This window comes from Fusarium tjaetaba, assembly GCF_013396195.1.
Source record: "Fusarium tjaetaba strain NRRL 66243 chromosome Unknown NRRL66243_c0000276, whole genome shotgun sequence".
Classification (NCBI taxonomy): domain Eukaryota; kingdom Fungi; phylum Ascomycota; class Sordariomycetes; order Hypocreales; family Nectriaceae; genus Fusarium; species Fusarium tjaetaba.
In genome coordinates, this window is record NW_023501472.1 from 1 (window position 1) to 26,753 (window position 26,753).

Here is a 26,753-nt window from a genome sequence, read left to right on the forward strand (position 1 = left end):
CAAACTGCTGACCCTGGATGAGGCGGGGAGGTGGAGGGGAGAGGTTGAGAGGTTGAATAGGCAGATTAGGGATGCGAGTAACGCGCAGGTTGCGGCGCAAGGGATGGAGAAGAGGAGGATGGAGGCGAGGATCAGGGAGTTGGAGCAGACGAGGAACACAAGTAACACGAATTTCTGGGATGTGGTTGGTAATATTTCGAATGTTGCTACGGGGATCTTGTTGCATTTGCTTTAGATCGAGATATTGGTGTTTAATGTACAGGGCTCTTTGGCACCTCGAACAATGGGTCAGAGGGACATGACCTCAAAGCATCGCCGTACTCCTTCTTGACATGATCCCACTCGGCAGCTGGGCATGACTCCCTGATGATGTGAAATTCTTCAGATCCATAACCTTCCCGACATATGAGCAGATTTCCTCTACTCGTTCTCTCTGGGCGACCGAAGTCTCCAAAGACGATGTACTCCAGGGACTTGATGCCCTTGTAAGAAAAAGTCCACTCAACAAAAGCCCAGAACATGGGTTCCAGATACTCATTACTAGGATTCTCCCCTTCGTCCACCGCTGGAGTATCATCAACTGGTTCATCGTCGATTATCACCATAATCCCCCATGACCACGTGTACTCTATGTTCCTACGCGATTGACGAACATGAACCACTTTAAGACAATCCTTCCTAGAAAATGGATTTAACACATCCAGCTAAAAGTACAGTCAGTATATGAAGATAATAACGCCTGAATGCTTACCAGATGAATCGGTTCACAAGACAGTCCAATAAAGTCGAGATCCAGCTTATAAAGAGGAGACGAAGTCGGACCATTCCACCACCTTTCTTTATCACGCTCATTGATCATCATATCCGGCAAATCCGTTCACACTTCCAACTCTTCAGCATAGAAATTTGAATGATTGCCAAACCTCTTCAACGTAGAGCTGTGATGGCAAACACTCTCCCACGTATACTTTGAGAGCATATCGCCGGTCTGGTCAAGATAAAGCTCTTCCAGCCCTTCGAAATATTCTAGTAGAACCTCGCTTGAATCCCCGTCCTCAGTCTCGTCGGTTGCTGTGTCATTCTTGGGCCAAGACTCCTGGAGCTCGAGCTTCTTTAACCTTACTGGGATTCTTCGCTGTGCTATGGTCAACACGAAATCGTACCATTGTGGACAGGATCGGATTGTGAGCGATCTGAGAACCTCAAAGTTGATGGATTGTACAAGCGTCGCGCTCAGAGGTACATGACTGAGGACTAGAGTGTATAGGTTGGGAAAGGCAATGAGTGGAGAGTGTATGTCAAGGCCAAGAATTGATTTGTTCATGTACTCCCTTGCTCTCAATCTGCGCACTCTCTCGTTATCATTCCGATAACCCAATTCCTTGCGCAGGTGCGGCCAGTCCACTAGGTCGAGCTCCAAAGTTTCGAGGTGCGACTTGTTGTTTTTGAGTGCCGTTGCAAATACTCTGAGGTTCTCTGAGCTTGGCCCTCTCCAACTGAGGTTTAGGAGATGACAGAAAGCGGATAGGTCAATCCTTCGTTCGCGGGAGTTATAGCGTTTGCAAAAGGGATAGGTCGTGAGATTCAAAGTACTAAGTGAAGACTGCTGACGGGCGACAATGCCATTGCTTCCCAGGATGGGAGTCGGTATACACGTTCCTAGATCCCAGCTTGGGTATGTTCCGTTAGTCATTCTTCGTAAGATTGCAGCAGGTAAGTGACAAACCTAAACGATGTCAACTGTTCCTTCTCACATTTTTCGAGAAGCGAGAGAATGACTTCCTTGAACTTCTCAAAGGAACCTGGTTTGTCGACAATGTCCTCATCATTTGCTTCTTGACAGGTTTGTAGTCTTCGTTCATGCGGACAAGCTCGTGCATTGTTCTCAGTTACAAACCGTAGACTGATAGATTTCGTAAAGACCAGTCTTCCAAGAGGGAAGCCTTCGATATTTATTCCGTAAACGTCGTTCTTACTCCATGCTGGGATAACGACAGATGCCCAGACGGTCGGCAGAGTTGAAGAATGGAAGTGTTTTGACGTCTCCGACAGATTCTTGACGTCTTTAATAGATATCTACAAGGGTGCATCATGAGACTCTGTAAGATAAGAACAGTGAGTTCATCTTACCTCACTGATGATGAACTTCAAAAGCTCATGGGGTAGTCGTTCGAACATTTTCGCGATATGGTCGGTCAAGGTCAGGGTACGCGATAACCCCACGCGTAATGCATGACGTGAAGCTGACCCTGTCCAATCAGTAGCACCCGATAAGAGTTATTATGGCCCCTAAGATAAGCAGTCTCATCAATCAAACCACTCATCACGCGAATCTCAAATCTCATATTCAGTCATTATTGATCTATTATTCATATCTAGACCATACCAAAACTTTCATTTACCTCTCACGGTTGAAGGTAGGAGCAGGCTTGGGCTTGTTATCAAGAATCTTCTCAATCTCCTCCAAGACCTTATCATCGATCTTCTTGTAAATCTCAAGCGCCTTGAAGTTGTCCTCAAGCTGCTCAACCTTTGTCGCACCGAGAATGACAGTGCTGACGTTGGGGTTCTTGAGGGCCCAGGCAAGAGACAGCTGAGCGACGTTTCCGCCGAGACGCTCAGCGACTTCGGAGAGCTTCTTGACCTTTTCGATCTTGGCCTTGCCGGCTTCGGTTTGAAGCTCGTTGACGGTGTTCTCGAAGAAGGCCTTGTTGGTGGCGAATCGTGAGTCCTCGGGAATTCCGTTGTTGTACTTGCCGGTCAAGAGACCGGAAGCGAGAGGGGACCAGATTGTGGTGCCGTACTCGAATTGGTTGAAGAGGGGAGCGTACTCGACCTCGAAGCGCTCACGGTGGAAAGCGTTGTACTGAGGCTGCTCAACAACTGTACCATCATTAGTATCTCACACGATCTCAGCAATCTAGAGACTTACCAGGAGCAATGAGATTGTAGCGCTCAGCAATGTGAGTAGCCTCGGTAATCTGAGCAGCGGTCCACTCAGAAGTACCCCAGTAGTAAGCAAGGTTCAAGTTGCGAATGACCTGAGTAAATCCCTCAACAATCTCCTTCATGGGAGTAGCGTAGTCGGGACGGTGAGCAAAGACAACATCGACGTAAGGCTGCTCAAGACGCTTTAGAGAGCTCTTGAGACCCTCGACGACGTGCTTGCGGCTGAGACCTCGAGTGTTGGGCTCCTTGCGGCCAGTACCGAAGAAGATTTTTGTGGTGAGGACGTACCTAGACAAGTCAGTATAAATCGAGGTTTGGGGGCTTGGCGTATTTACTCATCACGAGGCCAGCCGAGCTCCTTGAGGGCACGACCCATCTCAACCTCAGATTCACCATTGGCGTAAACCTCAGCGGTATCGAAAGTGTTGACACCGTGATCCCAAGCCTTTTGAAGAATCTGCTTCACGATATCGCCCTTTTGCGTACCGCCGTATGTCAACCAGCCACCGAGACTGAAGACACTGACCTTGAGACCAGTAGGTCCCAGGTGGCGGAACAGCATGTCCTTGGGGTCGTAGGCGGTTTCAACAGGCATTTTGGCGATTGGAGTTGAGTGGAAGTGATGGAGATGGGGGTTTGACGGTGAGAGGAGGGGCGGTTTTCTTATATAAATGGAATTGATGTCATTCGGGATGGTCCAAGCGAAATGAGGGGTATTGAAGTGGTTGATACAACGATGATGGCTCCACGCAAACAACTGACGACAGTTTAGCGTAGCAGTTCTCATTGTCAAGCCAATCAGAGGACTCAATGGTTGGAACTATCAACAGGCCAACGTCTGTAATTGGGGCGTTAGTATTAATAATTCAAGATAGCGGGGCAAAGGCCGGCGAACAGTCACTTCCGAGCTTCAATGACGCCTACTGCAAAGGAGATAATGGAGTTTGGCACACACACGCATTCTGTACTGTTGCCTATTGCGCTTGGGTGTCACCGGGGTTCTTATTAAGTGCTTATAGCTTATAATGACTGCTTCTTTGCCGTTCCATCTACCGAATTGCTTATGACATCAAGGTATGAAGATTACACTAAAGCCGAGCCTAAGTCCGGACTAAGCCCACGTTTTCCCCTCATTAAGATGAACCTCGTTATTGATCAGTGTGATTTGATCTGCTATTGACCGAGGTACGCAGTTGACCCAGTTATCTTCATCGCCCCGCACAAGCTCATCATTCCAAACGTGCATGAAACATTGCCCGTGAAACCTCAGCGACCTGTGCATGTTCCTAGAGCAGTTCGAATGCCCTTCCACATAGGCGCCCAAGCACCAAACACAGCAGTGACACCAGTACATATAATCATGGGTCCATATTGCGTCGCGTAACCGAGTGCTTCGTTGGACAGATGTGCTTTTGCCTGTAGCAAGGCGCCGCTGAGTGGCCCGGCGGTGACAAAGCCGATACCTCGTCCGCCCATGAGCATGCCGAAAATGAGAGCTGAATCAGCGGCGGAGTCGTCTTTTTGGATGTCGGTTGACATGTTAGACCATGTTGAGCTGAAACCGCCGGCGAAGAAGCCGTAGACAATGACAAACACTACCAAGTTTGCGAGGTCGAGAGACAAACCCCACAGAAGCCAGATTGGCAGCGCACTTCCAATTGATGCGATAGTTACGGCTTTTGTTGCTGAGAATTTGTCTCCGAGCATGCCGTGCACGATACCTCCGGGGACGGATGCGACAGAGAACAAAGCAAGCAAGATGGGTCCGGTGATGCTGGGTAGACCGATCGTTGATGCGTAGCTGGCTAGGTATGTGCTCGGCATGAGATAACCCAGTGATTGAATGATTACACCAGCTTGCATCATCCAAAAAGATGTATGGCGGAGGAAGCGGAACGATAACGGTTGAACCTGGACCTGATTGTGCAGCGGGGTCCGTGGTTTGATGAAAACGAGAGTTGGGAGTGTCATGGCAGCTGATGCACCCGCCCAGGCCAAGAGAGTCGCCTTGAGACCGATCCGGCGTAGCAGAGCATCAAAGACAAACGGCATCGCAATACCTTCACCCAGTTAGTGTACGACCATAAGGCTACTACTTTGAAGTCATACCTGTCCCTGATTTGCCAGCCCACATAACCCCCAACGCCATCCCCTTCCTCTCAACAAACCACTCATTCATATAATGCGAAATCGGACAAAACAACAATCCACAGCCAATAGAGTACAGTGCCCCCTGTGTAGCGATAAGCCCCGCGATAGTGTTCACAAATGCAGACGCAGTGAGACTAGCGACCGTCACTGCAAGACCAAGCGGCCCGCAAAGGTGTCGCAGGCGCGGATACCGCGTGAGGATGAGGAAGGCAAACGGCATCATGAGATACATAACACCCTGTTGCAGTGCTCCGATGGTGGCGATTGTTCCGGATGATGCTGTGCTGATGGGACTTCCTGGACGGCTGTAGTATTCTTGGAAGATGCCGAATGAGACGGAGTAGCCTGTGATTTGTTAGTGTTGAAGTGTAATGGGTGAGGAGGTTGAATACCCCAGATTGGAAGCTGTGCCATCGTACAGCACATCAAAGCCAGATACGCATCTTTTCCACGGTCTGTAGGCGGGAGTGAATCCGTCGGTGACTGAGAACCATTTTCCTGGCGTTCAGTATCAGGCGGACTATCAGACCCGCACTGCTGTTCCTGCAACGACTCCATAGCATACGCAGTCTCCGAGGAAGTCGACATCTTCACAGTCAATTGTTCGACAGTCAGTAGTCAAGATTAGAGTAAACAATTGCGGTTAGTCGGAAGGATTGAGCATGAAGGGTTGGCTTTTGGACGGATATAAGCTAAGATTGCGCCCTTGCTTTGACAGTCGCGTTGACGTAGCCGATCGGGATCGGTTAGTGATCGACGTGTTTGCTTGCTTTTTGGGGAGTTTGTGCAACACGACCAACACCACCGCAACGTTGCGAAGTCGGAGCACTGCATGTCTTGTGCAGTGCTTGCTTGTGAAAATCTTGTTAAGATAACGATATCGGATTCATTGCTATTTATTCTTATTCGCTATGTGACACATTGTATGTCTTTGTGCACACAATCTTTGTTGGCTGTAATATCGCTTCCTCGCTTGTATTATCCAGCGTGCTTCCCATGACGCCACTGCAAATACTCCCTGTCGTAATTTGCGTCGTTCGGCTCACGGTGTCGGGGTATGTCGCGAGCTCCAAAGAACCGCATGTATCGAACTGAGTGTACCCTGTATGCTTCTTCCTCTGTACTTTATGTAGCGAATCATTTGAAGGTGGCTCTGAACTTCCTGAGTCGCTTGACGAGCCCATCCATTTCGGTGCAAAGCGTTTGAAGAATTTGCGAAATGTCGGCATACAGCCGCAAATTATGAAGAGGTTGACTTCCACGAAGGACCAGACGTTTGCTGGGGCTGCGATCCATGGAATGTCTAATGCTCCCAAGAGGGAGGGTAGATAAATCATGCGAATGATGGATGTCGTGACAGTTCTGCTGCTGTTAGTAACTGAAGTTGTTGTGTTGATGCGAGCTTACATGGTAGCAATACCGAGCATGATACCCAAGCCGATCTTCTGTCCCAGCGGCATCTTCAACCGGACAATCATCGGCATAGGAATGGCGAAGAGAACTATATCTGAGATGATATTGGCAACGGCGATGATGATGTACATCACAGCATAGTCAATGCACTTTCCGCTAGCGAACAAGTAAGGGTCCCATGCTGTCTCTCTCGGTTGGCATCCGAAGAGCAGTAGACTGGCAATGATGATGGTGTATAGAACAACAAAGGCGATGGTCGCAAAAATCGCTCTTCTGAACCATCTCTGCGGTGATACTTGGAGGTAGAAAGTCAGGAGCGAGCTTTTTGTGAGACCGTTGCAGATGATGAAGGCTGGAGCGGCGATGTAAGAGCTCTATGAGGGGTAAGCGGATGGCCGTGACGTTGACGTGGAGATCATACCAGCATGTGCTTTTCGAAGACGTCAATGGGCATTTCCCATGCATGATGGCATAGGCCTCCGATTGATATTGACCCTTGAGATATTAGCAGAGGCCCAAGCCAACGACGGAGTGTACTCACATATCTGGGCCGACTGCATGACGATAGAGAAGATCTTTAAGTCACAATGTCAGCCTCACATGAATTACGCTCCCTCGCTTGATGTCATACCCATGCCAGTGTGATTAAGACTAAGCCGCCACGTTAGCTACAGTTCCCTCAATTTGAGCTATCACATACCATCGTCAATCTTCAACCCCCGCGTTATGTAATACTTGACATATAATCTCTGCAACAAACAAAGAATGGCTAGAGACCCGAGGATGCCGAAGATGAGAAAATGTTCGAGTGCATCTTGCTGTTGAGGATTGTCAAAGTCAACGACGTATCCTTCCGGCGGCGGCAGAAACGTGATCACACCGTTGGTAACTGGATAAGAAGACATGTCAGATATGATGCATTCATTTCTACGGGAAAGAATTGTCTTGGTATTATATGTAGGGATGGTTGATTTGAACAGTGCGTTTTGTGTTGGTTCATTGCTATTCAGATAAAGTCCGAAATCCTCACCTTGGGAGTTTGCTGAGCTAGTGGATGGGAACTCCACTATGGACAAACAGTTTTAACTGAATATAGTAGAGGAAACCAACCAACGGGACTTGGTTGCCTTGCTGCCTTGGTCGTTGTGCCGTCACCTCGAGCTTCAAGCTGCAGCGGGGAGACGCATCGCTGAGGGACTCGGGGCTTCACCCAGAAACATGCGATGTACGTACCGCTACTGTCGGAGATCTTCAAGGACGTTGGTAATAATTGATCTAGTGCAAGTCTTATCACTCATGTCTCAAGTGTTTGTCCAGGTGATATGTCCCAAAATGGGTGTCAATAGGAGTCCATGGCCTCTCCCATTGGCGGGTCGTGTCAGCCATGTCTTGGCAAGGGGATCGGGCCAGATCCGTTTGAGCCAACTGATGGATCTCGTAGAATTTACGGTTCGTTCATTCCGTTATGATTAATCTCTATTGACTGACTGTTGGATGTAGGAATGCGGAAGAGAAGTCTTCAGCGGATTGGATCATTGCGGCTGGGCCGTGGGCTAACTCAACCAGTTGTAAGCGGCTTCTTTGACGCTTCGAAAGGTCAATAGAAGTCTGTCTAGGGGAGAAAATAAAACTCAGGGCCTTAAGCCTAACTGATAAAAACATTTAGGTAACTTAGTATAAGTTTAGGATACCTTTTGTGGAGTTTATTTTGCCCCCCTAAACTTAGGTCTCGTGTTTTCTTGCTCCCTGAGGGCTCGGAAGGGACTGGAGATTCTGGATTCTGCAGGGGTGAGCTTGAGCTGAGCATCCTTGCTGACAACCATGTCGACATCTGCTTCCAGATCTTGTTGGTCGTAGGAATCTGACACAAGACGTCAAGGTCCAGGCAGATCTAATGCAGCCCGACTATCTCATCACATTCTCATGACTCGCCACTGTGTTCCTCTTCGTCAATAAGTATCCCCAATACCCGTAGAAGTGTCTCGTGGCAGTATCCTTCAGTTTCATCCTCTCACTCAATCATCATACCCAAAATGAACCAACTCGCTTCTCTTTTGCTTATTGCCACAGCCTTTGCCGGCAATGTGTATGCTTCACCGAAAGGTCCTCATTCAAACACTGGGCTGCTCCAGATGGTTACCTACGTCAAGCGCAACCCCAATATGACGCTTGACGAGTTCTGGCAGTACTGGGATACCCAGCACGCACCTAAAGTGATTCCTCTGGCGACGCACTTCGGCATCGCTCGTTACCAACAGGTAGGTCATCAATACGCTCTTGGTTCATATTTCCTGTCAAACTTGATTGTACTGACACCTAGTTTCTTTCTTTTAGGTTCGAGTCGCTGGAAAGATCGTCCCTACCGATGCCGGTGCCACAGAGCCAGTATCCAATCAGCTAGTGGACTTTGACGGGATTGCCATGTTCCTTTATGAGTCATCTGATGTCTTGATCGATATGCTCTCCCATCCATACTATGTAAACGTCGTTGAACCGGATGAGCATGTGTTCATTGATAAGTCGGCTCATGGGAATGGCATGGTCGCTACCTACATCGGCGAGCACATCGATGCAGTGGACGGTGCGAAGAGTGTTTGGAAGGGAGACAAGAAGACACTTTCGAAGTACCAGAAGCTATTCAAGAAATATTAATTGGATGAGTGATAACTGCACTATGGGAAGCATTTGACCATGGGCTCCATAGATATATAGTACATGATAGAGGTTCCCCTCGCACTAGCCCTTGAAAAACACACGTGTCTCCACGTGTATATGTTTATCTGATCCAGGCACTCACTGCTCACTCACTCGACCTCATACTATCCCCTGGTACTCCTAAGGATCACCCCAAAGGCCTTCTGACTGATCATAAATGTCGGCGCAGCAGGAAATCCTCCCGGAGTACGTGGGAAGACCGAGGCATCCACAACCCGAAGTCCATTAGCGCCATTGACCTTGAACTCGGAATCAACACAGTAGTTCCTATCCCCTGCCGGTCCCATGCGACAAGAAGAGGTGGCATGGTGACTAAACGCATCATCAATGATACCCTGTCGAATACTCACGCCAGGTCGAGGCTCAGCAACCTTGAATGGAGCATAAGGTTCACCAGTAGCGTTGAAGATACGCATGGTATGCTCGACACCTTCCTGTATAGCCTGAAGATCACGTTCTCCCTTCTCAGCGAAGTAGTTGAAGTTGATCTCTGGTGCTTGTCGGGGGTCTTTTGAGCGGAGAGTGATCGTTCCGGCTTGGTTGCCTGGCTGCATTTTGACGATGGACCAAAACCAGGATGTTGGAGGGGCTTGCCATGTTGAGTAGCCTGGGAAATATCCGCGAAATACTGTACCAGCTGCTCCGAAGAGGTATAGGTCTGTGTCATTTGTTTCGCTAACGCTGGATCTGTAGAGCAGTGAAATCGGTGCTGCGCCTTCGCCGTAAGCACCGGTATGAGACTGGTTCCATTCTTGATAGCATGTATCGTTGGCTTGGAGTGTGAAGGGACAGTTCGCAAAGGGATTGTTCTCCCATGGTACCGAAGCTTCGACGGTTACGCCACCTTCGTAGTTGTCTTGTAGATATTTGCCCTGTCCTTGTCAGTTGTAATCTGGCATCTTAGGTAAGAGGCTCACCACAGCGGGAAGGTCAACGACGACAGGAATGTCAAGACTCTCGAGTTCTTCCCGAGGACCAATACCACTAAGCTTAAGTATCTGGGGCGTGTTGAAAGCACCACCCGCGACGATGACTTCTCTTGACGCAGTCACGTTGATCAGTCGACCAGACTCCGACTCGTCGTAGCGCTTATCAGCAGAGTAGAGCCCTTCGCCCTCAAGATACTCGACTCCATACGCCTGAGGCTTACCATTCCGACCATCCTTGAAGAGGACGCGGGTAGCCAGAGAATGAGTGCTGACAGTCAAAGGATACCGAGCAGAGCCATTTGCTGTTCTAGACGTCATTGTCTCGTGTAGATATCGCCAGGCGCCATTTCGCTGTCGAAGACTGTCCACATGGAGGGGGATTTGGTATATGCCAGGCGAATATCGATCCTTATCCAATCTGTTGATGTCTCTTTGCATGAGCCTGCCAACTTCAGCGGCATCGTTGACTTGAATGCCTTCCGTTTGCTCAAAAGCGCGCTTCAGAGATTGTACGACACCAGGACGATCAGCGATGTATGATATGTTGTTGCGGTTGCTCTTCAGGGCTTGTCAGTAAATCATAGCCCCTACAACTAAGTACGTACCTGAATGAACCCGTCAAAGCCGTGGCCAGCAGTGCCCTCTGGAGCATAAGTGCAGTTCTCAATATCGATGAACAGCTCTCTCATCTTATCAGACCTCCAGGACTCGTCGCCGGTTAGTTCAGCGATAGCATCCCAATCTTTATCTGGAGGCAGTGCAAAGTTCATAGCATTCAGCTGAGCAGAACCACCAAGCGTCGCGCCTCGAGGATACAATATGCCGAGTCTATCATGTTAGAAAGTATCTCCAGTCAAAAGGCAAGGGAACACCTTACGGCTCGGCACCCTCAGGAGGATCGAGGCCAGACCATAAGGTGCCGTTGGATAGTCTGTATGCATATTTGGAATCTCTTTGTGCTTGAGTCTCGTTTTGGTAATGATTTACGTAGAAGGACCACGACATGGTGGGATGCTCGGCGACTTGATCCGCCCTGGAGATTGTGAGCAATTTCATCGCTGATAATATATTGGCGCACTTACATGGCAGGAATTCGCTGCAGTGGCGTGTTGCCTTGGTCACCGCCAGCCTCTATCAAGAAGACTGAGTGGCCAGCTCGGGCGAGATTCGCACTAGGTGATTGTCAGCAACGGTTTGCATCAGAGAGTTCAAACTCACGCCAGAGTCCCTCCGCCCGGCCCTGATCCGATGATGATGAACTCATATCGATCTGGGTGATGGGTTGGGAGCGCAGTCGCCAAACCAGCGAGAATGCTCAAAGGTATAAGTTTCATAGTACTGTATTGTCAAGCTTATGGTCTTCTAGCTTGCAGAAGTCTCCAAGCTTGAGGATCCTCGGGTATTTATACTCACATTGCCTAACATGTATGTTAATTGGTAATCTCGATCATCCAGCATAAAGATTTACAGGCAAAGCGGGCCTTTGCTTCCGGCAACGCAGCATTCATCATCTTCACCATAGCGAAAGTGGCTGCAGATCCAGTGTATCACAGCCTCGTAATGTCGATCATCGGGATGTTAATCATATTACCCAATGAGAAGCCATCCGTTAAGGCCATTGTACAACCATTTAAGCTTGTTTGTAAGATCTCACATGGATGAAGTGGAGTGGAAGGATGCGTCGCGCTGATTGAGCGTAAGCCCGAGCCACGCGTCATCGGATTTCTGTGTGAAAAGTCATCCGCAAAGCCGATTGTCAGCCCGCGCCGATGTTGTAAGCCCCGGCACTTTATACCACGTTTCTAAGAGGCAGTTCATTCAGATATTCTTATATTAATTATTTTTATATCTCAATTTTATTCGTGGTCTCCTGGCAGCATAGTATATGTCCTTGGAACTTCTCCAGCAGGATGTCGACAAACAGCGCCACAGAAAGGTCGTTCATTTCCATCAATTACGCGAACCGGAGCTTATCCCGAATATATCGTCTTGAGGCTTGAATTCCAACTTGACACATGTCATTCAGAACTTGATTGAGCTAAGCCATCGTGTGTAACTCTAAAGGCTTTCCAGCATTACATCTAGCCTGCTGGCCTGATCACGAAGGGTAGCAGGTAATCTACACTAAAGCATCACCCATCTTTATATCCGTGCCATGGTAGCCCTCCCTTAGCATCGCCGGCCTCTGGGAGCAAGAAAACACAAGACCTAGCTTTAGGGTGACAAAATAAACTGTATAAAAGGTATCCTAAACTCACCCTAAATTTATACTAAGTTACCTAAGTCTTTTTATTAGTTAGGTTCAAGGTCCTAAGTTTTACTTCCTCCCCTAGGCCGGGTATGTCATAGTAGGGCCGACTATCGTGTATTGCAGTCGAAAAACTTCCTGATGGCCAGACAAACTCGATCTATCGTTACGAGCTATAGCCGGAGCTGGGAACTGATCTCAACACTTGACTTGTTTACATGGGATGAAAGAAGCGAAGGTAGAGAAATGTATACGCACTATAATTCTTTTGATCAGTGATATCTAAGTTATGTATCTAAGAGACATGAGCTGGAGAGATCCTCTTTTCTTTTTTAGATTGTAAGAGAATGAGACGAGTTGATTTAGAGTAAGTGCTCATCCATGGCGGAGGATAGGAGACCTGCCACTTTCGTCAATCTGCATAGACCCCTGGGCCTTCCGTTTCTCCAATCTGTTAAATTTCTAGTAGTGACATATGATCTATGACCTGGTAGTTACAATAACGTAGTGCATGCCGCGCTATACGCTCCGACCTCCATGGTTGGCAGGCATTTCCGGGGACCCCACACGAGTCAGGCTGCATCCCCAGGTTCTTATTAAATGCAACTTAGGAAATGGCCGAATGGAGCGAAATGCTGCTGCGTTTTGCGAGCCAGCGGCCCGACTACATCGGCGCTGGCGGGCTCATGGTGTTGTAGTTATACCGAATGAATTAAATATGCACCTCTCGAGGTCCGTCAGCAGGTTATGATGTCCCTTAAATCAAACCTTAAACTTCATCCTCCGGCAACTGTATCCGGATAGCCACAGAAACTAGATAGTCAATGATAACAATGTTGTATTCGGTTGCGATTCTCATTCCTTCCATTTCTCTATATCAACTCAATTACTCATGGCCCTGTTGTGAGAGTATCAAGGTTACATCTGGCTGTCTCATTTGGCATGGTCATGTCTTGAAGTCAGGACATTTTCACTACCCAGCTCTGCTGAGGAATGCTATAACCTTGCAGTAGGGCAGATAGCGGATCGTATGGAGTGAGGGAAGATGTCTCACCCTGAATCAAGACTTCCGTAATCCACTGTGGAGAGGCAGAAGAATGTGGTCTAGCAAACAATTATATAAAGTGCTTGTGTCAGGAGAATGAAGAAATAGAACAAAGAATCTCAACAAAGCATTGTCTCGCATCATAAAATTCACAACCAGATGAAAGATTTACTGCCTCTTTTGCTGCTAGTATCCCAGTCACTGGCTGGGACCGTCAAGCAGGCCAATCGTGCTTCACTTGGTCCTATTGGCACCAGTAACCCCAACATCTTGACAGGAGGGACTGTTCAAACCGATGCTCCCCCTCTGAGTTCTTTCTTTAAAGATCTTAAAGGGCCTGTGAGTCTATCTATCTATGCTTTGCGACTAACACTGGTATGCTGACCCAACAAGTATCCAACCAATGGCTGGTGGGCTCCATATGCTGCTCCTCCCGGGAAGGGCACGGCAGCGGGTCCGTTTCCATACGAATCGTCGCTAGATGGATACGGCATTTGCTTTGGTATTGGCCAAGATCGCCAATTTGACGGGACTTCCGTCAAGGTGCCGACTCAGCTAGACTACCGGGCTTCATTCAGTGAACATAGCGGTGACTTCGACGATCACAAGGCAACGGCATTTGACACTCAGACTGTTACAATTCAGTACTTCCAGGGCAATTCATCTATGAAGGCATATCTTGTACCAGGGTCACCATACATGACCTTCCAATACAAGTCTGCAACTCCACTGTTGGCAACGTTGAACGGGGGTATCAAGTCGCTCAACGGTAAAGCTCTGAGCGGCGGTAATACCGGTGCGTGAATCAAATGCCAAAGAAACATTATGAACTTATACTGACTGAGACAAACAAACCTTTAGTGAGACATCGAGGCACTAAGTTTACCATCATCGACACAAAGGGCACCACGTACCTAATATATTCGGACAGATCCATCAAGCTTACCGCCAAAGCCGAGAACAATAACAAAGGAACCCTATCTGCAGATGGCAAGTTCTCCGGTATCTTGCGGATGGTGATGCTCAGGGATCCCAACCATCAGAAACTCCTGGATGCCCATTCAAAGGTGTACCCTATCTCCCTGTCTCAAGACTATTCTATTAGTGGTGATTCAGGCACAGTGATATTCAAGTGGAAGACAAAGGGTACTGGAGATTTACTAATGCTCACCTGGCCGCATCACCGCGAAGTATTACAGAACCCTAACTCTCCCGGACCATCCACTCTAAGCTATTTGACCTTGAAGGTAGGTGGCCCTTACCCCTCTGTAACTTTGCATGATGACTGATTATTTTAGGGATGGATGTACCCAACGCTTGGAAACACTTGGAGATTGACATACAAGTTGACCTCGATAACTTGGAACGCCCCACGCGACGTGGACCCTTCCTGTAAGGAATCAGTTGTAAACGGTCTCAAGTACGAAGTCAACCAACTTGATCCCTCCAAGGCTCCTGCGCCAAACGAGTTCTACTACTGGGGCGGAACTCTCGCTGCTAAATCCCGTCTAGCACTGATCGCGTACGTACCTCGGCGATCACGTCCGTGTTAAATTTAGACTGACTTATATGCGGTGACCATGTTGGAAGCAAGGATCTCATCGACCCTGTTATCAAATACCTCAAAGCCTCTTTCGACAACTGGTTTAGCGCCACCAACAAGGCTCTCCCTGCTTACGAGACAACTTGGGGCGGTGTTATTAACAAAGAAGGCGCCACAAATGCCTGGGTCGATTTTGGCAATGGGTACTTCAACGATCATCACTTTCACTACGGTTACTTTCTTCACATCGCTGCAGTGATCTCCAAGTACGATTCGGACTGGTTAGCTCAGCACAGAGAATATGTGACCTTTTTTGCTAGGTTAGTCCACTTGTTCCTGCCTATGATCCTGTCAAGACTGGTGCTGATCAATGCCCAACAGAGACATTATAAACCCTTCGTTGGACGATCCCTTCTTCCCCATCACACGCTGTCTAGATTGGTTCGCCGGTCACTCATGGGCATCCGGCATCGCCAACGGGGCTGGTAGCCGTGATCAAGAATCCGTCGGCGAGGCAGTCAACGGTTACTACGGCGCCATGCTCTGGGCCACCGTAGCACTTAGCCCAGAACACGCCAACTTTGCTAGACTCCTGCTTGCCATTGAACAGCAGGCCGCTAAGACATACTGGCACCTGGACCCGAGCGCTGGTAAAGATGACGCCATGAACCCTTATCCCGAGGCCGAGTTCAGGGATCTGATTACTGTCGGCAACGTGATGGACTGGCAGACGGGGGCGTGGCTGTTCTGGGGCGCTGAGAAGGTGCAGATTGCTGCGATTCAGATTCTGCCTGTTACGCCTGTCAACGAGGTAAGAGTGCTTTGGCCGAGTCTGATGGTGGTGGCTTATCGAAATAACAGGTCATGTACGACACTGAGTGGGTTAGCAACGTCTTCTCCTACACAATGCCGGAATTAGCAAATGCCTCATACGCCGACTCATGGTGCGTGTTTCGATACTTAATTTTGTTTTAGCCAGCTAACGATGCAGGAAATCGGTCATATATGCCGCCTATTCCAACGCCAACCCGCAAGAGGCTGCGGCATGGAGCGCCAACTTGAGCGACTGGGGTACGTTTAGATGACATTCGATGACTCTAACTCGATCGACTGACACGGCTTATTCACAGGCTCCGGAAACACATACACGAACGAACTCTACTTCATCAGCACGCGCCCCAATCCAAACGGCCAGCCTATCTGCGGTTCCCTCCCACAGAACCCCTACGGAGACTACAAGATCCAAGCCACATCAGGCAAATACATCGTATCCGCAGCCAACGGAGGCCAACTCTCTGCATCAAGCAATTCAAGCAATAGCGCGAGCGTCTTCTCTAGTGCCTATGTACCCAATGCTGGGACCTTACAGCTCACTAGCAACAAGCAGTATGTGACGGCGGATCAGTCTGGCACCTATTCGCTGTCGGCAGCTCGCGCGATTGCTGATGCCTGGGAGCGGTTCACCATTCGTCAGAAAGTAGGTGAGAGTCAAGGTGTTTATTCTATCAAAGCAGCTAGTAATGGGAAGTATGTGAGAGTCGGTAGTGATGGGACACTGATCAACGATGGTGCTGTTGAGAGCGACGCAACTGGGTTCCGGTTTATCAAGGTCTGAGACGGCACTGGGTGGTCTCCGTACGTGTTTTGCATGGCAAGCCTCAGGGGGCAAGAAATCACCGAACCTTGATAAAGGGTATCAAAATAAACTTAGCAAAGAGTTACCTAAGCTTAGGCTAGCTTTACTTAAATATTTTTATCACTTAGGGTCAAAAACCTAAGTTTTCTTTCCTCCCCTAGGCAAGGTATCAAGGCATATTTCTCGCTCATCTACTTTCTCTCTTTGCTTCGTCCCTACACGATCTGTATCTAGCTACACTTCCCTTCGATCTCTAATTATTGGCCAGCAATAACATCATATCATCTCTCACTTATCAGACTTCTTGAACAATTTGAACAGACTTCCCCTCAAAGACATCTTCTTCGCTCCTCTCAACCTATCCCCAAAGCTCTTCTTGACAACAGTCTCGCCTTCTTCCGTCGCAGGCACTGGTATCTCTTCCTGTCGCACCTCTTCCTCGGCAGTCTGCAAATGCTCCATGACCCAACAAACAGCCTCCCTCACAGCTTCCGGCTTCTCAATAATCACATCGTGACTGACATCCGGGATATGCACATATCGATTATTCCTGGAGAGTTGCAGCTGAGCTTTCTTCAACCTCTCATCCTCCTTGTCTGTCGCGTCCAAGAGCTTCTTCTGCATCAGCAGGGTTGGGCTGGCGAGGTTCTGTTCTGCAGCGATGGCTTGATCATACTGTAGCTGTTTCCATTTCAGAGTATTGCCTCGAATCACGACGAGTGGCTTGTTCCCCAGGATCTTCTTATCGTATTGTCTTTGTTCGAGTTGGGCGTCTATCGTTGGCTCAGCGCCTGTTTCGGCGAGGACTATTCCCGCTACTTGGTGCGGTCTCGCTTCGAGGAAGAGCCGGGCGAAGGTGCCGCCGTATGAATGCGCGATCAGTACATATTGCTTGGGCGTATCACTACTATCAAGAAAATCCAACAGTTCCGAGATAGCTATGTCGGTTCTGACGTATGGATCCTCTCTATCCCAGAGCAGAAGCTGGTACGCAGGACTGAGGAGTTCTGCTAGCGCGGCCCAAGACTCGCAGGAGTCGCCTGAGCCATGGAAAAAGATGATCAAAGGATATGAGCTGCCCGAATTCCCGACTAACTCAAATTTTGTGATGGTATTTTGGGTTGCTTGTGCCATTTCTTTTGTTGTTTTTGGCATTTCATTGAAATGTCTGAGGTTCGACCATCGGTGAGCGTAAGCAAAGTGGGTCAACGCGACACGATGGATTGTTGGGTTTCATTGCTGCCTGCGACCTCACGAGATTGATAGCGTATCTTTATCTCCAAAACGCTGATGCCTGGAAACACAATCCATGAGCGATGTTCAACTTGTGAAGGTGTAATGTAATGTCGGAATTAGTTTACTCCGGCACTCGTACTGTGATATGAAGCATGAGATGAAGCCATTGTCAGTGGTGAATAACGCGCTCGAGAGTACATAATCCAGCAATAAATAGTCTTATCAAACTGCCATTATTTGAGAAGACTTCACCTGTGAGTCTTTAATCCACGATTTTGAAAAATCGTCTATATACATTTCAGTGTGAGAAGTGCTATTGTAATAGCTAGTCAATCGACACCTAATTTTCTCTCTTCAAACGAGGTCACTCACTTGCCGGGCCGTCGCGCGAAGAGACTAAGCGTGATTCAGGGTCGAACTCAACCGCCACCGACTCATCGGTTCACAGAGCTTAATTAAACCGACATCGTATAACGATAATTGCCATCAAATTAATCCACATAAAGAATAAGCATATTCCAGTGTAGATGATCCAACAAGAGAACAAGACCGACATGCAAAAAGTTGATCCTTACCCTGCACCTCAAGCCCGCCTCTATCCGGACATTCCGTAGCCGAGGCTTCCAATCGCCTTGTCCCTCTCACAAGCTGTACTTCGCTTCGGTACGGACGTAGTCGTCCCATTATTACTCAATTTTGCTAGCGACAGGAGCAAGGGCAAAGGTTCCGCCGTGAAGCTATCCACAGTCGTGCTATTCCGATCATCAGATGAACTGCAGGGTTTGTCATGATTGACATAATTGACCGAGATGGCTACGACTTGGCGACATGCAGTGACAAAATAGCCCGCCAAACTGTCTGTGTAGAATGGAGGGAAGTGTCAGTGGTGATTTTGGGCAAGCAAGGATTGTCGGGAATTTCCCCATGCGCTTATTCAACTTCCCCATGGGAATCATGGCTTGGTCCTGGGGTTTAGCACTAAAAGAACATGGTCTCCAGCAGCTAATTCGAGTGCCACCGAGTCACAGACCGAAGTCGGCCCAATGGATGGGAACAAGAGGGAGTGGTGATGCAATGGCTGCTTGTACCCTCGGATGACAAGGATAACTCACTAACAGCCTGCCACCTGGTGTATGCTATGTCGCGTTAATCTCGGATCATCATCAGAAAACAGCACATCTCACTTCTCGTCGCAGCACACTCACCTCTGAAGCTCATCAAACCAACCCACGATCATTACCCAAAACAACCACGCTCCGTCTCCCACTCCAATTCATTCGACAATGCTCTCACGAACTTCTTCAATTATGCATAATGTTCGGCCCGACATTCGACCAATCCCATGCTCGACCGTTAACTCGTCCAGCCGAATAATTTTACCATCATAACTCTGTCACCACCCACCTTTTGTGAAAAACAAAAAAAAAGCTGGGGAAAACCCAACCCCGCAAAATGGAGCCTCCTCCCTCGAAGATCAAAGTATCCTTGCACAGCATCACGCAACGAAAAACCTGGTCCCGGCTCTTTTCTCGGCGATAACCTTGCTCAAGCTTGACTTCTTTCTCCAAGGGTTTGACGGCAATGATGACCGTTACAGCGGGTTTTCTCTACGGAGTCTCCCTCGCTCTGTTCCTGAGCGGCGGAGACTCCGCTCCCCTGCAAGGTCGCATGCATCATGACGAGACGATTGAGACTCACAGCGCCAAGAACGAATCAGTATATATACCACAGCAACATGGCTTGAAGCCTTTTCTTCTGGCTCAGCAACCAGCTCTTCTCTTCTCAACCATGATCTTCAAGACGCTGCTCACTTCGGCCGTCGCCTTTGGCACAGCGTTCGCGCAGAGCAAGGCTGGCGTTGAGGACCTTGACAAACCCCGCAGAGACCTCTTCGAGAAGGATCTCTCCAAGTGTCCCGGCTACAAAGCTACCAACCACCGAGAGACCAAATCCGGTTTCTACGCTGACTTGTCTCTTGCGGGACAGGCCTGCGACGTCTTTGGTGTTGATCTCCCCGAGCTGAAGCTTGAGGTTGAGTATCAAACTGAGGATCGTCTGCACGTCAAGATCTTGGATACGAATAACACCGTTTATCAAGTCCCTGATGATATCTTCCCTCGTCCTGGCTATGGGCAGTGGGCTTCGCCCAAGAACTCGAAGCTCAAGTTTGACTTTAAGGCGGATCCTTTTTCGTTCACCGTGACGAGGAAGGATTCTGGGGAAGTGCTTTTTGACACTTCGGGCAGCAAGCTCGTTTTTGAGAGTCAGTACCTGTACCTCAAGACGAAGCTTCCTGAGAGACCCTATCTTTATGGCCTTGGTGAGCATAGTGATCCTTTCATGCTCAATGCCACCAACTACACCCGCACGATCTACACTCGCGATGCTTATGGGTAAGCCACTTAAATCTTCTCATCAATTATATGCAATTGCTAACGTGGCTCAGTTGCCCCAACGGCCAGAACCTGTATGGAGCTCACCCCATCTACTTTGACCACCGCAAGGGCGGCACGCACGGTGTCTTCCTTCTCAACTCCAACGGCATGGATGTCTTCATCGACAAGAAGGACGGCAAGCAATTCCTAGAGTACAACATCATTGGCGGTGTTCTCGACTTCTACTTCATCGCTGGTCCTACTCCCCGCGATGTCGCCAAGCAGTATGCTGAGATCACCACCCTTCCTCTCATGACGCCCTACTGGGGTCTTGGTTTCCATCAGTGCAGATATGGATACCGCGATGTCTACGAAGTCGCTGGCGTCGTGGCCAATTACTCAGCTGCTAAGATCCCGCTCGAGACTATGTGGACTGATATCGACTACATGGACCGTCGTCGTATCTTTACCATCGACCCTGAGCGATTCCCTGCTGATAAGTACAAGGATCTTGTTGACACGATCCACGCTCGTGATCAGCACTACATCGTCATGGTTGATCCCGCTGTGTACGACATGGAGCCCAACCCAGCTCTCACCAACGGTCTTAAGTACGATACCTTCATGAAGGAGCCTAATGGTTCAGACTACAGAGGTGTCGTCTGGGCTGGACCTAGTGTCTTCCCCGATTGGTTCAACCCCAATTCTCAGCAGTACTGGAACGAACTCTTCCAGAACTTCTTCGACGGCGAGCATGGTCCTAACATCGATGCTCTCTGGATCGATATGAACGAGCCGGCCAACTTCTTCAACCGTCCTTATCCCGGCAACAACACCACTCCCGAGAACTTCGCCAAGGTTGATGGTGACCCTCCCAAGGCTCCTCCTGTTCGAGACGGCCCTCCTGCTCGTATCCCTGGTTTCCCCGAGAGTCTCCAACCACCCTCTGACCGCTCCACCAAGCGCGAAGTCACTGCCGTCGCCAAGACCACTAAGCGCTCCGTCGAAGTCCGCGCTACTCCTCGCGAACGCGGCGTTGGTCGCTGGGCGGCTACCCGCAAGGTCTGGGGCCAGAACAAGTACGGCCGTCCCGGCCACGGCTGGCAAAACGGCAAGAAGACTGGCTCTGGCTGCGGTCCCGACGAGTGCAAGGGTCTTCCTAACCGAGAGCTCATCCAGCCTCCTTACATGATCCAGAACGGCGCTGGCCCTACACTGGCAGACAGTACCACCGACACTGATCTCGTTCAGAGCGGAGATTACGTTCAGTATGATACGCATAACTTGTATGGTGCTCAGATGTCTTCTCACTCTCACAACGCTATGCGCTCGCGACGCCCTGATAAGCGTGCTCTCGTTATTACTCGAAGTACCTTTGCTGGTTCTGGCAAGGATGTTTCGCACTGGCTTGGCGATAACCTTTCTCAGTGGGATCAGTACCGCTTCTCCATCTCTCAGATCCTGCAGTTCGCTTCTATCTACCAGATCCCCGTTGTCGGTGCTGATGTTTGCGGTTTTGGTGGTAACGTCACTGAGACCCTTTGTGCACGATGGGCTACCCTTGGTAGTTTCTACACTTTCTTCCGTAATCATGCCGATATTACTTCTCAGTCTCAGGAATTCTACCGTTGGCCCAAGGTTACCGAGGCTGCTCGCAACGGTATCTCCATCCGATATCAGCTCCGTAAGTCACACTCATTCTCCCTTGATCTGAGCATCGCTAACAGAAACAGTTGACTACATCTACACTGCCATCTACAAGCAGAACCAGACCGGCTCTCCCACTCTCAACCCCATGTTCTTCAACTACCCCAAGGACAAGAACACCTACTCCATCGACCTCCAGTTCTTCTACGGAGATGGTATCCTCGTCAGTCCCGTCACCAAGGAGAACAGCACCAAGCTCGAGTACTACCTCCCTGACGATATCTTCTACGAGTGGTCCACAGGCAAGCCCGTCCGAGGCAAGGCTCAATACGAGTCCGCCGAAGTCGACGTCACCGATATCATGGTCCACTACAAGGGCGGTCTCATCTACCCCCAGCGCGTCGAGAGCGCCAACACAACTAAGGCTCTCCGCCAAAAGGGTTTCAACCTCGTTATCGCCCCTGGTCTCGACGGAAAGGCCGAAGGTTCTCTGTATCTTGATGATGGCGAGTCTGTTGTTCAGGACACGGCTTCTGAGATCGACTTCAAGTACAGCAAGGGCAAGCTGAGCTTTGATGGAACTTTTGAGTATGATGCTGGTGTTGGCATTGAGACTATTACTGTGTTGGGCGTTAAGTCTAAGCCTCATGGTACGGAGCATGCTGAGTATGATGCTAAGAACAAGAAGCTTGTGTTTACTACGGATATTCCGTTGACGCGCAAGTGCCAGGTTGACTTGTTCTGAGATACATACGATGAGACCTGGTTATGATTATGATTCTAGCTATGACGATCGTACATGGAAAGTATTAGCTTTCGTCTGACATTTATGAATATATATTAATCGATCATTCCTATGTATTTCTGCCCTTTGTGACACTCGAAAATGTTGTTCAAGTCTAATGATAGCGTTACAGTCATTGCTCTGTTGTTGAATGGCAAAGAACGTTCAATTAGGAATTGACCAACGCCATGCAATTATCCAATGACATATGACTGACGTAGTATTGGTGAAGAGCGGACGTGCATTCACGTTGTCTGATGCGGGCGATGCAGTCGCAGATTGGTTGCTGACTTATTTTGCCGAACAATTTAAGCGGCTGATGACTGAGCCATCTACGACTACAAAACCCCACGACGCAAACTGCTCTGCCTCCAACCAAGACTGATCACTTCAAATCTCGTAGAATTTATGATGGCGTCAACACAGACAGCCCTTCAGGCTCCCTTTGAGACAATTTCCCTCGAAAACAGGAGCCAGAATGAAGACCTACCAGAGACCCGGCGTGCGGGGCGAGTCTTTGAAGCTGACCCTGCATTCACGACAAGTCCAGCATCACGTCGACTCATCATCTCTTTGCTGGTCTGTGCGAACATGATCCAGGTAATTCAATCATGTCTATAAGTCTTTAGACGTCGGCGAATTATTTACTGACCTTTCTTCAAGTTCATGTCCAATTGTACCACTATTGTTGGCGGTCTTGCACTGAGCAAAGATCTGGGGCGTGAATCAGGTCCCGGCAAGGCAAATTGGATGGTCGCTTCATATCCGTAAGCTTTAACCGATCATTGATCTTTCTATATACGATGCTGACATCTATAGACTCACTCAAGGTGCATTCGTACTAGTCACCGGTCGACTAGGCGCCATCTACGGCCACTCTCAACTCACACTTCTCGGCTGTTCAATCTTCGCCCTGTTCTCTCTCATAAATGCATTCACCAAAACCTATGACTCTTTCATCGCCATGCGCGCTTTAACTGGTGTTGGTGGAGGTATCTTCATGCCTAATGCTGTATCAATTATTACCACCATGGTTCCACCGGGTCGATCGCGAAATGTCGTTTTGGGTTTCTTTGCAGCGTCGCCGCCTCTGGGAGGAATGATCGGCTCGCTAGTAGCGGGTGTATTTATCGATTATGTAACTTGGATGTGGCTTTTTGTTCTCATGTGAGTATTCCGTTACCCTGTTGAGCGAGGACTGACGTTTGTATAAGTGCTGGTATTGCGGCTTTCAATCTGGCGTGGTTGGCGTATCTCATGCCGAAAGAAACCCCAGTTGACAAAGGAGGGCACATCGATATTCCTGGAATAATTCTGGGACTGGGAAGTCTACTTCTTTTCAACGTAGTATGCAAGTAAGTACAACTTGGCCTTAACAGTCTTGACTATGACTAACCATCGTAGCCAAGCGCCATCAGCTGGGTGGAACGCGCCCTACGAGATAGCCCTACTGGTTCTCTCTGTGGTTATGTTCCTTGCCTTTCTGTTCTGGGAGAAGCGTTATGCCAAGGACCCCATCATGCCTTTGTCAGTCTTTCAAGCGCCGACTTTCACAGCTTTGGTCTTTGTTGTGCTTCTGGTACGTCTTTCCACTGCCGGAACTCTCTTAGTGGCTTAAATATGTACTGACGTATCAAACAGAGCTACATGGCTTTCGGGATCGGCCTCTGGTACTCGACGAGTTGGCAGTACCTCCTGCGTGGAATATCCGTCACCCAAATTGGCATCAATTGGGTCCCATTCGGGCTAAGCTCTGTGCTAGCTGTGTTCTTCGCAGCATGGCTAATCCCCCGCGTTGCAGCGCAATGGATCATGGCGATCGGTGTCATCGTCACTCTAATTGGCAATATCCTCCTCGCGACTATGCCAGTGCAGCAAACATACTGGGCGCAGGTGTTCCCCGCTATGGTTCTCTACGGTTTCTGCCCCGACTTGGTATACGTCGCCGCACAGGTAATCGCGAGCAACAGCGTCAGTCGTCGTCAACAGGGTGTGGCGAGCAGTCTGATCGGAACCCTCAACCTTTACGGAAACAGTCTAGGTCAAGGCTTTGCTGGGACGATTGAGACAGAGGTTGGAACGAACAACGGTGATGAGGTTAGGGGATATAGGGCAGCTCTGTACTTTGCGGCTGGCTTGGCAGTGCTTGGCTTGGCTTTGGATATCTTGTTTGTCAGGGTGCCGAAGGATCAGCGCGAAGGATGGGATGATGCATCTGATAGCGGTGAGCAAGAGCTGAGTGGCATGACTACCGCTGTTGAGGGACGGACCTCACTACGAACTTGAGCCTTGTCTCGGAATGAGAGGCAGTGAGTGAAAAGAGAGGGCATATTGACTGAAAAGCATACACCTATTCGGTCGAGGTGGTCCACTGATTCTCCCCTTTGAATCCTTGTATGGGTCCGACAGCGGGGGAATGATGAATCAGACACGTCGGTGCCTGAGCATGGGAGAACTGCAATTATATACTACCAGTATGTTGCAATCTCTGGTTGAAGCTGGGAGGCAAAGGATCTCAAACCCAGACATAGTCCGTCGGTCGGGTTTAATGGCTAAATATAACTACGTACATGATAAGAATTGGAAGTCAGGATAATGAAAACTTGGAAATATCTAAGCCCCATGGGCCCGTGGTCAATGCGTAGCAAAAGGACCCAAAACTCCATTCTTTGACAGGCGATGCTTCAAGGATACCACTGAAGGATCGCAGCCAAGACCCTAAGCGAGAGCTCTGCGCAAAGCCCGATTCGCCAGGCTGCTGAAGGATTCAAGACGAGACAGGTCCTTATTTCGATTAAGCTGTTATGGTAACGTCGACCCAAAATGCTCCCCACCAGTCAATGCATTAAATATGTCGAATTTCCATCTTTCAAGTTCCTTCGCAAAATCCTCCAAGTTGACTATCAAAATGTCTTTCTCGAACACGCTTCGACCACGAGACGATGACGACGAAACAGAAGATGGTTGGTGCGATACCGCGACCATTGAGGATCAATTTCTCTGGCCTCGTGAAGGCAAGACCTGGGTGCGTGGACAAACGCAGATGGTAGGCTGGGGAGCCGGGCGCGATGTCAACGGAACATGGGGCGAAGGAAGCACCAAAGTGAAGTTGGAGTTGAGGTGGTGGACAGGCAAATATGGTCCAGGTCCCGACGATTTAAAACCCATAGTGATATTTGGTATGTCTGCTACCTATTGGATCTCATAAGAACACTGCTGACTGAGCATAGACAACAAGACCTTTGACTACCCTTCATCCGACTGGAAATTATGGAACCCCAATTGCACAGACACATATATGAACTACACTTGGACAATACCGATGGACTTGGATGTAGGCGACTCGAAATTCATGATGACAGTGTACGACGTGTCGAATCGCAGCGATATAAGCATGCTGCAAAGTAGCTTATTCTTCATCAACGCCGACAACGGAACATCAACAGCAGATTCAAATGCCAGCACCTCAACACCAGAATCTTCACAAGAAACAACAACATCGACTGGTCTTGCAACTGGTGCAAAAGCAGGAATAGGCGCAGGCATCGGTGTCTTTGCCATAGTCCTCCTCCTCGCGGGCTTCTTCCTCTACCGACGTAAGAAGCGGCAAACACCAAGCATTACCCGCACAGATCCAGATGGATTCGAAAAGCCTGAATTGGATGCAAAATCGACTGGCATTTCTGAAGTTGACGGCACTGGGATACCTCCGCATCAAGCTCCTGATAATGCGATATACGAGGCACCTGGCGTTCTGGTTCATGAGGCTCCCACTGGAAAGGAGCAGACGGTGGTGGAGAAGATGAAAGCAGCGAGGCAGATTAATGAGGAACCGATTGAGATGCCAGCGAATTCACCTATGTCGTCGCCAAAGACATCGCAGGACAGGCTGAATAGGACATAGTATTAATCCAAATTCGGCAGCGTTGACCTAAAGTCCAGCTTCTCACTTAGTAACTCACGTTTTCGATTGACTTCCGTTTCATAGAGAACCGCTCTGCTGTCTTTTCTTGTAACAGCCTCAGCATCGCGGTAGCTCATCACCACGTGCCATCGCAGTGTAACATTCGCGGTTAGTGTAT

General features: G+C 49.0%; 9 protein-coding genes across 9 annotated transcripts; 5 read left to right on the forward strand and 4 right to left on the reverse strand.

Annotated features, from left to right (window-relative positions):
* FTJAE_11224 (potassium channel beta subunit) lies at positions 1 to 3,544 on the reverse strand (the record flags this gene model as incomplete). The annotated part of the gene is made up of 8 exons (XM_037344145.1): positions 1 to 275; positions 322 to 678; positions 963 to 1,670; positions 1,727 to 2,076; positions 2,131 to 2,249; positions 2,410 to 2,883; positions 2,933 to 3,237; positions 3,285 to 3,544. Coding segments are annotated over 8 exons (2,848 nt in total), but the record flags the coding sequence as incomplete, so codon positions are not given.
* Positions 3,545 to 4,215: 671 nt separating this feature from the next.
* On the reverse strand, positions 4,216 to 7,073 carry FTJAE_11225 (monocarboxylate transporter 8; the record flags this gene model as incomplete). The annotated part of the gene is made up of 7 exons (XM_037344146.1): positions 4,216 to 5,009; positions 5,059 to 5,445; positions 5,520 to 5,688; positions 6,147 to 6,462; positions 6,508 to 6,887; positions 6,935 to 7,008; positions 7,055 to 7,073. The coding sequence occupies 7 exons, from the start codon at positions 7,071 to 7,073 to the stop codon at positions 4,216 to 4,218; spliced, it is 2,139 nt and encodes a 712-aa protein (XP_037201703.1).
* Positions 7,074 to 8,546: 1,473 nt separating this feature from the next.
* FTJAE_11226 (uncharacterized protein) lies at positions 8,547 to 9,165 on the forward strand (the record flags this gene model as incomplete). Its single annotated transcript, XM_037344147.1, has 2 exons — positions 8,547 to 8,771; positions 8,848 to 9,165. The coding sequence occupies 2 exons, from the start codon at positions 8,547 to 8,549 to the stop codon at positions 9,163 to 9,165; spliced, it is 543 nt and encodes a 180-aa protein (XP_037201704.1).
* A 167-nt stretch (positions 9,166 to 9,332) lies between these two features.
* Positions 9,333 to 11,491, reverse strand: FTJAE_11227 (choline dehydrogenase; the record flags this gene model as incomplete). Its single annotated transcript, XM_037344148.1, has 6 exons — positions 9,333 to 10,100; positions 10,146 to 10,715; positions 10,763 to 10,985; positions 11,035 to 11,190; positions 11,240 to 11,329; positions 11,376 to 11,491. 6 exons carry the CDS (start codon positions 11,489 to 11,491, stop codon positions 9,333 to 9,335), a joined length of 1,923 nt encoding a protein of 640 aa, XP_037201705.1.
* A 2,118-nt stretch (positions 11,492 to 13,609) lies between these two features.
* On the forward strand, positions 13,610 to 16,608 carry FTJAE_11228 (glycoside hydrolase family 81; the record flags this gene model as incomplete). Its single annotated transcript, XM_037344149.1, has 9 exons — positions 13,610 to 13,789; positions 13,844 to 14,246; positions 14,312 to 14,697; positions 14,749 to 14,972; positions 15,041 to 15,313; positions 15,375 to 15,804; positions 15,855 to 15,937; positions 15,985 to 16,064; positions 16,124 to 16,608. The coding sequence occupies 9 exons, from the start codon at positions 13,610 to 13,612 to the stop codon at positions 16,606 to 16,608; spliced, it is 2,544 nt and encodes an 847-aa protein (XP_037201706.1).
* A 309-nt stretch (positions 16,609 to 16,917) lies between these two features.
* On the reverse strand, positions 16,918 to 17,763 carry FTJAE_11229 (alpha beta hydrolase; the record flags this gene model as incomplete). The annotated part of the gene is made up of 1 exon (XM_037344150.1): positions 16,918 to 17,763. The coding sequence occupies one exon, from the start codon at positions 17,761 to 17,763 to the stop codon at positions 16,918 to 16,920; it is 846 nt and encodes a 281-aa protein (XP_037201707.1).
* Positions 17,764 to 19,449: 1,686 nt separating this feature from the next.
* On the forward strand, positions 19,450 to 22,632 carry FTJAE_11230 (alpha-glucosidase; the record flags this gene model as incomplete). Its single annotated transcript, XM_037344152.1, has 3 exons — positions 19,450 to 20,258; positions 20,312 to 21,924; positions 21,974 to 22,632. 3 exons carry the CDS (start codon positions 19,450 to 19,452, stop codon positions 22,630 to 22,632), a joined length of 3,081 nt encoding a protein of 1,026 aa, XP_037201708.1.
* Positions 22,633 to 23,082: 450 nt separating this feature from the next.
* FTJAE_11231 (aminotriazole resistance) lies at positions 23,083 to 24,957 on the forward strand (the record flags this gene model as incomplete). The annotated part of the gene is made up of 6 exons (XM_037344153.1): positions 23,083 to 23,271; positions 23,335 to 23,438; positions 23,491 to 23,838; positions 23,886 to 24,026; positions 24,076 to 24,250; positions 24,313 to 24,957. The coding sequence occupies 6 exons, from the start codon at positions 23,083 to 23,085 to the stop codon at positions 24,955 to 24,957; spliced, it is 1,602 nt and encodes a 533-aa protein (XP_037201709.1).
* A 622-nt stretch (positions 24,958 to 25,579) lies between these two features.
* Positions 25,580 to 26,575, forward strand: FTJAE_11232 (uncharacterized protein; the record flags this gene model as incomplete). The annotated part of the gene is made up of 2 exons (XM_037344154.1): positions 25,580 to 25,850; positions 25,902 to 26,575. The coding sequence occupies 2 exons, from the start codon at positions 25,580 to 25,582 to the stop codon at positions 26,573 to 26,575; spliced, it is 945 nt and encodes a 314-aa protein (XP_037201710.1).
* Between the last annotated feature and the right edge of the window lie 178 nt (positions 26,576 to 26,753).